General features: G+C 47.1%; 1 protein-coding gene across 1 annotated transcript; it reads left to right on the forward strand.

Moving 5' to 3' along the window:
• Positions 1-2,939: 2,939 nt before the first annotated feature.
• Positions 2,940-6,712, forward strand: npy8br (neuropeptide Y receptor Y8b; the record flags this gene model as incomplete). Its single annotated transcript, XM_084468896.1, has 2 exons — positions 2,940-2,982; positions 5,529-6,712. The coding sequence occupies 2 exons, from the start codon at positions 2,940-2,942 to the stop codon at positions 6,710-6,712; spliced, it is 1,227 nt and encodes a 408-aa protein (XP_084325022.1).
• Positions 6,713-12,947: the final 6,235 nt, after the last annotated feature.

Raw genomic sequence — 12,947 nt, forward strand, 5'->3', positions numbered from 1 at the left:
CACACACACACACACACATGCATAACACATGCGTGCACACCAATTTGTACAATTTGCACACCAATGCATAACACAGAAAGGCACAACACTCACACAAACACACACGTACCACGCACATGCACACACACACAAATGTATACAACGCAAAGGTCTCAACACAGGCATGCACAACACACATACATGTACAACACACCAACAAACACACACATTGCAACAGCAGGACTGTGTGGGGGACAGTGCGAAGTCAGAGTGTTGGAACCGGTACCGAGCAGAAAATGTGCAACATAATAGGCTTTAAAATAGTTCCTTGTGTGAGCGTCTGATGGGATGGCGCCTCACAACGCGACTGACGCACGTTGAAACAAACCGAGCCACCAACATCGGACCACATCTCTTTCTCTCACATTGCATAAAAGAAAAGCAACAACAACAATAACAACAATAAAGGCAACAATGCCAAAAGCAACATGTGGCAGTTTATGACCTTGCAACTTTACATTGACATTTACATTTAGGGCGTTTGGCAGATGCTTTTATCCAAAGCGAAGTACATTTTTTAGAAGAAATAGAAACAACAATATATCACTGTCGGTACAGTAATGATGATCAAACCAAGTGCCAAGCACTAACAATTGTTAGGTTAACCCATTCCTCGTGTTCAACAAAAGATGCTACACAACTAAGTACTACAACTAAATACAACATACAATAAGTGTGTACATTAAGTGCAAGGACGTACAACATACAATAAGTGCGTAAAGGGGTGTTGGGAGGGGGGGGGGGGTAAGGGGGGAAGCTATGAAGAGGTGAACTCTGAACGTGTGAGTCTCGAGTCTTTTGCGGATGCTGGTGAGCAACTCTGCCTACAATCGTCCAAATCCGGACAATTGTTGCCAAAGGACAAAGGTCGCTGCTAGGACTGAACCAACGGGAGGTTATTGGTGGCCCAATAAACGTGATCCATTCTGTCCACTTTTCAGGGTCATCAACAGTTTATGCCGTACTCTCTGATAATGCTTCACGTCACGGGGGGGACGAAACCACATTGATTCATTGATTGTAATTGATTTCAAATATGCAAGAAAAACATGGGTCATCAATTAGAATCAAGCAGAAACAAAAACAAGGATATTTTTTCCTTTTTTTCTGGAAGGATTGGGAAGCAGTATATACTTGTTTGATCCCACATCTTTGTGTTGTTTTCTTCTGAGGGACTGCACAGCACTTTGGTGACCTGTCAATCCACTGTCCATCATTATTTCATTAACAAATGTTATTCAACCTGATTACAGTTTTTCACAATTGTTTAAACACATTAATTGGAACATCAGAGACAATGTGAACAACCTTGTTTCTGCTTTAGACTCAGATTCCCATTCCAAACCACACCTTTTTCACAACACTGCACACAATTCTCTATATCTTGCACACTCTTCCTGAATTCCCTCTCTTGTGTTCACACAGTGCCAATAACATTTCTAAACTCCAAAGGCTGTTGTGCACTTAGCAATGTGCAATTTGCTATAGATGGGTCACAGAAGAAAGGCATGACACTACAGTTTTTCACAATTGTTTAAACACATTCATTTGAACATCAGACACAATGTGCACAACCTGAAACTCACTCAACTGCTAAACCAATTATACTCTACTCCAAGTACATTTTCTGCTTTAGACTCAGATTCCCATTCCAAACCACACATTTTTCACAACACTACACACAATTCTCTATATCTTGCACACTCTTCCTGAATTCCCTCTCTTGGTGTTCACACAGAACACACTGCCAATCATATTTCTAAACTCCAAAGGCTGTTGTGAAATTAGCAATATGCAATTTGCTATAGAAGGGTCACAGAAGAAAGGCATGACATTGAGTAGTATCACTCTATGAGAATGTTGATAATGGTGATGATGATGAACATCGTTATTCTCATTATGGTTATCATCATTATTTAGGATATTATACATCTTAAATGTACTGGATATAAGTATTGACCCTTATAGGTATGTGTAGGCGTGTATGCATGTATGTATTTATGTAGGTAAGTGTATGCATGTATATGCAAACACATTGTATGTATGACCGTTTGTTACTCTTAGTAAAGATGTGAGAAGGGGGGGCTTGATATAAGCTGAAGCTTCTGCCCCTACCCTTTGGTTACGACCAATAAAAATGCATTAATTTGTTCATTCATTCATTCATTCATTCAAACGTTTTGTTTACAGTATTGCCTATTTTCTGTTATCTCTTTCATTTCATCCCATTTTCATCCTGTTTGCTGTGATTTACAGTAGACTGCACATTTTGGGTACAAATACAGTATTTGTTGTTACTGTAAAGTATTGTGTGTTGTTTTCTATTTCAGTATACGTAAAAACGTTATATGGTAATATTCTACATCCAACAGGTGACAGTGTAACACTGAACACGCAACAGCATAATTCTGATGAAGCATTTATATAGTGTTTTCCATTCATACTATAGTGTTTTCCATTCTGCACACCAGTGTTCAATGGGTGCTTAGAAATGTCTACTCATATGATGTATGTGTTTGTCATTTGAAAAGAAAATACCATTTAGTGAAGAGTTAACACTGTTTTGAGGGCAAAGTGTGCTTTTGCAAGAGAAGTGTAGGATTTAGCATTTTGTGTGAGAGTTTTGAGATTTGTGTTTAGGGTTTTGGGAAAGTGAGGTAGTCTATCAGGAAATGTGTTTAAGCAATTGTGAAAAACTGTAATAAGAGATTAATAAAACCTTATTAGGCATCAGAGATTTCATGGTGTTATTTGCAATGTATCAAGCTGTTTCCTGCCTATCACAAACTCAAATAAGTTTGCATTTGTACATTTGCAAATGACATAAACAACGAGACAAAACATCCACACAGTCATGAGAATGTTCCTGAGACCAGTTGGGCTGTCACTCATCTAACACCATGTTGCTGCCCAGTGCTGAGATTCAAGATGAAAAAAGGACCAGTGAGATGCAGAATGCGATTCAACACACAACACATAACACACAACACACAACTCCAACAACACTCGGACGCAGACAACAAGACACGATTTGTTTATAGTTTATTGTTGAAAGAATGATATATAAACTGTTTGACGTCCGTTTTGGTAGGACCCAGTGCCTTAAGGAGGGGGAATCAGCTTTTAGGATTGGGGTGCGTATTCCTCGTGCCCGCGCGTTCCCTGGCGCACTGGAGCCTCTGAGAATGACAGCCTGTTACATAACGCGCTCACTCCAATCACATCCCGCTTCAATCACACCCCTGCTCGATCACCTCCCGGCTGCACGATCACATCCCGGCGGCTCGATCACATCCCTGCTCGCGCTGAAGGGATCGGTGGTGCTTTAAGAGACAGTGGATAGAGTGGATAGATCCGCGACCGGGCTGGACCCCTCCTACCTCCCAGCGGGTTAAAACTCTGCCGTGTTCTCTTCCAGCCGATATTCCAAGTTAACTGAGAGCTGACATGTTGGTGAGTAGAAAATGACTCATTTTATAAAAATCCTCTTGTAGGTCCTACTTTCATTGTTATTTTATTTTCCTCGTCTGCTAATAATGAGTTGTTGTTTCTGTGTCATGGTTTTAATATGAAATCAGTTGAACTGTTTCTGATTTAAGGTGTGCTGTTTGACATATCAAACGTCTAATTGATCATGTAACAGGTGTTATTTAATAATGTAGTGTGGTTCAGGTGGGGTTGGTATAGCCTCGGTGGATCCATGTACCCAAAGTGGATGCGCGTTTGATTCCCTGAGCGTCTCCCGCTGTGTTCCGGATCGGGTCCCACTGTGGCCGTCCGGACTAGATACATGGTCCTCCTCATGATCAGACCAGTAACATATAGGCTACTGGTCGAGTAGGGTCCGGGAACGGCTGTCACTCATGTGTCACACTGGTTTCTGACGTTAGATTGTTGCTGTTCTCCATACAGGACTCATGTTAAGAAACATACTAGTGTGTTTTAATTGCGCACTTGAGGATTCTGTGTATGCATCCCTAAGTTGTTTTGTAGAAGATGTATGCGGTGTGAAGTTTATTACATTAGCCTATACACGATTTATTAATCGTTTGTTGCTAATCGTTGTATGCCTCATTTGAATAATTGCAGTATGTCCATTTGAACGTAATTCAAGGGTTGCAGCCTGACTCACGTTTTGTTACAGTCCACTTTAGGTGCATTTTGGTGAGCCAGGGCTCAGTGGACATACTGGTTAAAGCGTTCTTGATGGGGACGTTTTACTGCACAGGGACATTACTTCCCAGGCCTGTCCAGACATAACCGGTCACAAGGCTTTTGAAGGGAACTGAAATTACACTGAAATCGTTTTTGATGGCTTGAAAATGTAGCCATTAATAATTACAGTAATAACATATGGATTTTTGGTATCTGTTATTACATTATCAATGCCGCATTTCAAGATAATGCATTTATGTGGCAGCAGATTCTAGTTCTGTGAGTTGAGATTTGGTTAAAAGATCATGGTTGTTGTTTTTGATTGATGACTTGAGGATGAGGATTTATGGTTATGAACACACACACACACACACACACACACACACACACACACACACACACACACACACACACACACACACACACACACACACACACACACACACACACAAAAGTTCTCTCTCTCACACACACACGCCCGCACACACACAAAGAAGTATCTCTGCAATCTGGACACAATTCCCTTTCTCTTGGCCTAGCATAAAGAATTACATTTCCACACTCACCTTAATCATTTATACGATCAAGAAAAAAAAAACGAAATGGAAAACAGTTCTAAAATAAAAGCAAATGGTTTCTGTTGTTTTTATACAAAATAAACAAGATTAGGCCCAATAAAACAAAAGGACCCCCATAACAAATACGTCTTCTGAACGCCCAGATATTAACGCTGTTATTGTGGTCCTGAACCCATCTAATCTCTCTGTAATGACGCCAGCGCGAGGCTCTTTGCCGCTCTCCCTAATGTCCCGCCATCCCTGCATCATTTGCTGTCGCTGCGCCCTCATATACCCACCAATCTCCTTCTCCTCCCTTTTTATAACTTCTTTCCGTCAGGGCCTCATGATATGAGCATGCCACAAGACAAACGATTCTCTCTCGCTCTACTTATTAGTCCTATTCTCCCTTGCACCACGCTCCAGTGTTCCTGTTGACACAGCTGCACAGGGCACGAAAACATCTCAGCGCGCTGGAAAAACACCCAAGAGCGGCGTGAATCTGAACTCCTCTGATGGCGCGTGATGTACCACACTCTAGCCAAAACCCTCCAATGATTATCCAGAAAAGTGTTCATTTTTTTGCATGCCTTAGCAGTTCTCTCCCGACTGCAATCTGTCCGCTTCATCGAATATCCCCGGTTTTTAGACATTATTCAACCTCTTCATCGATTGACATTATGATGATTACTTCTACCTGTATCCCTCCCCCTCTTCCAGGCAGAGAGAGGAAGACGATGATGCAGAAAGATGATGCAGACCTGTGATCAACGCCAGTATCATTAGCCACCGATAACCGCCGCACGTCACGACACGAGAAAATCAGCTCACAGCATATGGAAAAAGCACTCGATCAGTTCATCATGGAGTCTCACAACAAAACCAACTACAGCCTCATCCAGCTAGCCTGGGAGCAGGAGGAGTGCCCCTCCTCCAAGAGTGGCACCACCTTCCTCATCCTGGTCTACAGCACCATGATCGCCGTGGGCATCGTGGGCAACTCCTGCCTGGTCTTCGTCATCACGCGGCAGAAGGAGATGCACAACGTCACCAACATCTTCATCGCCAACCTGTCCTGCTCGGACATCCTCATGTGCATCTTCTGCCTGCCCGTCACGCTCATCTACACCCTGATGGACCGCTGGATCCTGGGCGAGGCCCTGTGCAAGCTCACCCCGTACGTGCAGTGCATCTCGGTGACGGTGTCCATCTTCTCCCTAGTGCTCATCGCCATGGAGCGCTACCAGCTCATCATCCACCCCACGGGGTGGAAGCCCTTGGTCAGCCAGTCCTACCTGGCGGTGAGCGTCATCTGGGTGGTGGCCTGCCTCATCTCCGTGCCTTTCCTGTCCTTCACCGTGCTGGACCACCTGCCGCTCCAGAACCTCAGCCTCCCGTTCCCCGTGCAGGACCACTGGCTGTGCATCGAGAGCTGGCCCACGGACAACAAACGCCTGGCCTACACCACCTCCCTGCTGGTCTTCCAGTACTTCCTGCCGCTGGCGCTGATCGCCGTCTGCTACCTGAGCATCTTCCTGCGGCTGCGGCGGAGGAAGGACATGGTGGAGCGGGCCCGCGACTCCTCCAGGGACAACCGGGCCAAGGGCTCCCGGCGGATCAACGTCATGCTGGGCTCCATCGTGGCGCTGTTCGCCTTCTGCTGGCTGCCGCTCAACATCTTCAACACCGTGTTCGACTGGCACCACGAGCTCATGGTGTCCTGCCAGCACAACCTCATCTTCTCCATGTGCCACCTTGTGGCCATGGCGTCCACCTGCGTCAACCCCATCGTCTACGGCTTCCTCAACAGCAACTTCCAGAAGCAGCTGAAGGCCACGCTGTCCCACTGCCGCTGCTGGGGCGCGGCGGAGCGCTACGAGAACCTGCCCCTCTCCGCCGTGAGCACAGAGGTCACCAAGGAGTCCCACCTGGGCAAAGGGTCCATCAGCATCCACTCCTAAAGCAGGGGGGCTTCCAGGGAGAAAGACAGTGACAGGAAGGGCCGACCCTAGGTGACGGGAGCCACGCGGCGGCGGCTGCTCATCAAAGACGTGATCTTCTGAAGCACAGGAGGACATTTCCCTGGAGCTTCAGATTGGGTATCTGGTTGTGGTTGGCTTATCAGTGGTGGAACAGTGACAACAAGTTTATGGGCACTGATGACACAGTGCCCCTAATAGTGTGCAAGAGGAAGTAAATAACTGAACGAGGGTGCAAAGGCCGTTGACGTAATATCATGTCATACAGGACAGAGGAAGACACAAGCACTTATTTTTTTATATATTTATATATAGATATAGATATACTAAATATATCAATATTTTGTGCATTAACCTATGGCATATATGGATGTGTAAACGGCAACACAATATTACGGAATGATTTGAAATAATACTTCTTGAATTGTACAACATGTTTCCTGCAAGCCAGGTGGTAATGAACCAGAACAGTTTAACAGTGTTTTTTTTCACCACAACTTGGCAATATGTACAAATATATATATAAATATAAAAGGCTATCAAACCGCCCAGATGGTACGAGAGGGGGAGTCGGCAAATAAGTTACTTTAATAACACTGGTGAAAACAAGCAATTACAAAGGGATAGTGAGCCATAATGCGTTAATGATTACCCATTGGAAGGAGCTCATTACAATTCCGATGGAGAAAACATCGGGCGCTAAGGGTTTCTGCAGGCGTTCATGTGCCCACTGATGAATTATTTACTGGCTTCATGGTAATAGCATTTCCGTTATACAAAACCTTCAGAAAATGGATAGAAAAACTATACAGTTATATGGCCCTTTAAATGGGCCCATACAGCAATATATAATATCTGTGGGCTTTTTAGTAATAAAATGTTCCATGCAGTTGTCATATATCAAGTCATAAAACATAATGCAACGCGCCGTAAAGGAATGTCACGGTTCCTTTTCTGTAAATACGTACTGCTAGTGTGTGTCATAAATGTATATATATATACTGCTAGTGTTTAGACGACATATGTATATAGCTCTTTGCACTTGGCTGATATTTCATTTTGCGTGTCTATGGAATGTATAGCAAATTTCTTTTGCAGTTTCAAATGAATGATTAAACCTCTATGCTTCAAACCAAGTGGCCCGAGCACATTGTTGTCTGTGATGTGGCAGACTCCCTGGTCCATCTAAAAATACCTTGCCATTGATCGCACAGATCAATGGGGGCAGAGAATGGCCACCGTGTTACACGGAGGTTCAGTGTTTCCCCGGTCCTTCCAAAAAGACATCCTTCCGGTTAGATCTCTGAGAACAATTGTACCCAGATTGATCGAAGGGTGTGTTTACAGAGTGTTGTTCACAAGCTGTGTCTGTGTGTGTATGCGTGAGTGTGCGAGTGTGTGTATGTGTGTGTGTGCACAAGTGTGTGCATATTTGTTGCGTGTATGCGAGTGTGTGTATGTATGTATGTATGTATGTATGTATGTATGTATGTATGTATGTGTGTATGTGTTAGTGTGTGTGTGTGTGTGTGTGTGTGTGTGTGTGTGTGTGTGTGTGTGCGTATGTGTTAGAGTGTGTGTATGTTTGTGTGTGTGTGTTTGTGCATGCGTGTGCATGCGTGAGCGTGCATGCTTGTGTGTGCGTGCACATACGTGTGTACATATGTATGCGTGTGTGTGTATGTGTATGTGTTTGCGTGTGTGTGTGTGTGTGTGTGTGTGCATGCCTGTGTTTGTGTACTCCTCACTCGACAGGAGTGTGACACGACTACCCAGTGTCTGCCACCTCTCTGTCTCCCAGAGGGCTGTCTACTGATGTTGTTGCCACCCTTCCGTGGTTTAAAGTTATGCGTTTGTGTTAGTGTCCCTCCCTGTGTTCATGTTACCTTGCATGCTCCCCTCTTCGTTTGGCTGACTGGATGATCAGTTCATTGGTGTGCATGTTTAATGTGAGGGTGTGATCCCAACTTATGGGCAGCCTGGTTACAAAACAAATCAACAGTGGACCACGCCTTGGTGGCCTCTTCCTGCTCACCCACAAGTGTGGGAAACTCTTGTCCTCCTCAGTTATGTTCAGGTAAATGTCAAATAAATGACGTACCGTATCTTGCGTTCAAACCCTGTTTGGATGGCTTTATGTGTGGCCTGTGATCTGAGTAGGGCTCTTCCCTGTGATGTGGCTGGTTCCCCAGGCCGGCCCTGACAGATGTGTTCTGATCAGAGTGTGGTAAAAACGGCCAAAAAAGGACGGGGAGTGGGCATAGTGTGTATCAGTGGCACGACCCGCCTGCGATCTGCAGGTCTGTATATGTTCTCTACCCCTATCTTTGTCAACAATATCACAACAAGCTGTGTGTGTGTGTGCGTGTGTGTGTGTGTGTGTGTGTGTGCGTGTGTGTACGTGTGTGGGGGTGGGGGTGGGCAAGAACATGCGTTGCATGTGTCTGCAGCAAAACATATGTATCAAGAAGTAGTTGTTGTTGTTGTTGTTGTTGTTGTTGTTGTTGTTGTTGTTGTTTTGGCGCGCTGGACCCTTACAGACAGAGGACCACAGATCAATGTGAGGGTCGGTGAGGTCGGGGAGGCTGATGGATGGCCGGCCTTTCCTCCCACCAGCCCCCTGAGACCATCAGGCGTTGGCCGGGGAGGAGCCGGTGAGAAGGTGGTGAGGAGGAGGAGGTGGTGAGGAGCCGGTGAGGAGCCGGTGAGGAGGAGGTGGTGAGGAGGAGGTGGTGAGAAGGAGCCGGTAAGGAGGAGCCGGTGAGGAGGAGCCAGGGAGGAGCTGGGAGGAGGAGGTGAGGAGGTGGTGGTGAGGAGGAGCCGGTGAGGAGGAGGTGAGGAGGAGGTGGTGAGGAGGAGGTGAGGAGGAGGTGAAGAGGAGGTGAGGAGCCGGTGAGGAGGCGGTGAGGAGGTGGTGAGGAGGAGGTGAGGAGCCGGTGAGGAGGAGGTGAGGAGCCGGTGAGGAGGCGGTGAGGAGGTGGTGAGGAGGAGGCGGTATGGAGGCGGTGAGGAGGAGGAGGTGAGGAGGAGGTGGTGAGGAGGAGGCAGTGAGGAGGAGGTGAGGAGGAGGTGGTGAGGAGGAGGAGGTGAGGAGGAGGAGGTGAGGAGGAGGTGAGGAGCCGGTGAGGAGGAGTTGGTGAGGAGGAGGTAGTGAGGAGGTGGTGAGGAGGAGCCGGTGAGGAGGAGGTGAGGAGGAGGCAGTGAGGAGGAGCCGGTGAGGAGGAGGTGAGGAGGAGGCAGTGAGGAGGAGCCGGTGAGGAGGTGGTGAGGAGGAGGTGAGGAGGAGGTGAGGAGGAGGTGAGGAGGAGGTGGTGAGGAGGAGGTGGTGAGGAGGAGGCAGTGAGGAGGAGGTGGTGAGGAGGAGGTGAGGAGGAGGAGGTGAGGAGGAGGTGAGGAGGAGCTAGTGAGAAGGAGCCGATGAGGAGGAGGTGGGGAGGAGCCGGTGGGGAGCCGGCGGGATGGGACTGGGTGTCCCCAGAGCCGTGCCCGGGTCAGGGGCCCGGGTCTGTGGGCACGTCGCACATTCAGTGGTTCAGAGCAGAGGGGTCAGAGTCTTTAAATCATCTGGGGGACAGCTGTTAGAGTTATTTTTAATTATACATTCTTAGTATTATTTGTATTATTATTAATAACAAATAACTTAATTGAATACAGAGCCGCAAGATGCCCACCGTGAAAACATGTTACGTTTATGTTGACACAGATCACACAGGGAATGTCAGCAAAGTGGAAAAACAGTGTTTGTTGACACAAGGTGTAACAGTGTGTGAGAAACATTCCCACAGCCGTAACCCTAGCCGACCACGCTGTAATGAGCGCGGCCACACACCAGAACGGAATGAAGAAGAAGGAACGCCTTCAGGCCCTGACACACCAACCAGATGAGCGGTCGTCGGACAGTCTGGCGAGCTCGGTGACCTGAGTCTGTTCGGTGTGTCACGTGTGTGCTGTGCAATCGGCCGTCGTCAAAGCCGTCTGATATCGCTTCAAGACGTCTGTGTTCTATTCAGTCTTTTTGCACATGTTGAATCGGCCATGACCGAATCGGTCCAACTGCCTTTTCTGCCGACGATCTGCAGTCGGAATGGTTTGTCAGGGCCTTTAAAGACCACCTTAAATAACCAACCGGCTTTTAACGACATCCCATGATCGCTCTGTGTGTGTATTCAAGCCCCCCCGAGAAAAGGGAGCTGATCTCATCTCGTCTGTGTGGACGGAAAGGTCACACAGAGTTAACCAGCGCTCCCTTGAATCCTCATGCTATTACACCTGTACCATTGGACATGGATCATGGATGCATGGCCACACGCCGGGTAGCTGGCCTTAAGGCGGCCCAGACTCAATCAATACCTCCTTGTTCTCCCTCCCTGACGGCATGGTAATCGCGTTTGGTAAACCCGATCGGATCTTCTTAATTGTCTTCCAATTTGCCTCGGATCGCCCGCTGTAAATGCCTTTTTAATTTTGTATAAAAAGGTTAAAGGTCTGCTCTTTTTGAAATGACGCTCAATTTACACAAGCCCATGGCTGCCGTGCATAAATGGACGGACGTCGCAGATGGGGACAGCATCGCTTTGGTGTTGGCCGCGTCGGCTCCCGGGAGGGCCTTTGTTTTAGTATGCATGCGCTGCCATGAGCATCCCCAGAGGCAAAGTATTTTTAGTAACTTAATGTGAGGGCCATGTCATATCATATTCAGACAATATACTAAGAGGGAGAGAGAGAGGGGGCGGAGAGGGGGGGTAGAGAGACAGAGAGAGAGAGAGAGAGAGAGAGGCAGAGAGACAGCGAGAGAGAGACAGACATCCAGAGAGGGAGAGAGACGAGAGAGAGAGAGAGAGACAAAGAGAGAGAGACAGCGAGAGAGAGAGGGTGAGGGAAAGAGAGACAGCAAGGTGGGTGGGTGGATGAATGCCCAGATGGACAGCAGTCCAAGCTTTGGACAGCGTCTGTCTTTCCATTTCCTTTGATGACAAGTTAGTAGTTGACCATCCCTGCCTGCGCTGGTTGCCTGGTGACTGCCTCCTCTGGGGGTTGGAACGCCGTGAGAATATCACAGAACGACCAACGGTATAGCATTTGGCTCTATGACAATGTTGAGCTGCTGCAGCAATACATAGGAGACTATGGCTCTTGTATATTATTGTTCATCTTTATGCACGTCTTCCATTGACAAAGCCCTAGAGGATGGAACTGCTCTTCCTAAAGAAACCTTAGCCTCCCCTTGTCCTGTCTGTATTTCTGTCACACATCCTCACATGGAGGATCTCTCTCCCTCCCTCCCTCTCTCTCTCTCTCACTCAATAACCTATAGGCCGACTACAGTGGTCTATATGTGTGCGTTTCCTCGGTGACAGCACCGGCCCTCTTCCCCTTCATGTTACCGGTTGCCTGGATCCATGGTGTTGGGAGCACTTCGGAGAGACCAATAACACCTGAACCGGGTAGGCCTATGATTAGGAGCCTTCATAGACCCTCCTCTCCAACAGGTGCACCTCGTTTCTTCAGTCCATCCCGTGCTCCACTTCTCGGTATAAAAATGAGCGTAATGATTATACACAACCCAACCTGCTTTGAAGTCTGCACTTATGTCTAACTAATGTCAATAATTTCATGTGGTAAAAATGCAACACGAAGTTGGAGGTTTGAAGGCACGTGTTTGTTCGGTTTTATTAATACCGTATTAAACGATGGCAGATGGGACCGGGGGCAGCGGTGTTATTGTTCCAGAACAGAGTATTGATCTCTGGCAAATATTTCACGTCCTGCGGTGCAATCAACGGTCATAAATTCATTCTTTATCAAATCAGTGCCACTCAAGAACAATCCCTCCCTCCATATGGTGGTCCGGGTGGACGGTGTCCGCCGCTCCATCAACAAGGTGGGGGCCCCGGGCGGGCGGGGTTATCTGAAGCACGGTGTTTGCCTTTCGAAAGCAGGGTCAGGAGACAAATTGAAAGATTTAAAAATACGCAGCGCTAATACGCTCCCTCGGAGATAAGACGATGCTGAACCCATTGAGTGGGCAGCAGGATATTACACACTGTTAGTTCACCGTCACATCGCCGTGATGAATGCGTGCGAGTGTGTTTTCTTCGATTGGTTTGAATATAGCTCTGCCATAGCAAACATACACATGTTCCAATTAATTACATAACTTAATGTCACGCGTCCAACCATGAACGATCCCTCTGGCCGTCTAAAAATGATTGTTTGC

Source organism: Micromesistius poutassou, assembly GCF_964030765.1.
Source record: "Micromesistius poutassou genome assembly, chromosome: 5".
Classification (NCBI taxonomy): Eukaryota; Metazoa; Chordata; class Actinopteri; order Gadiformes; family Gadidae; genus Micromesistius; species Micromesistius poutassou.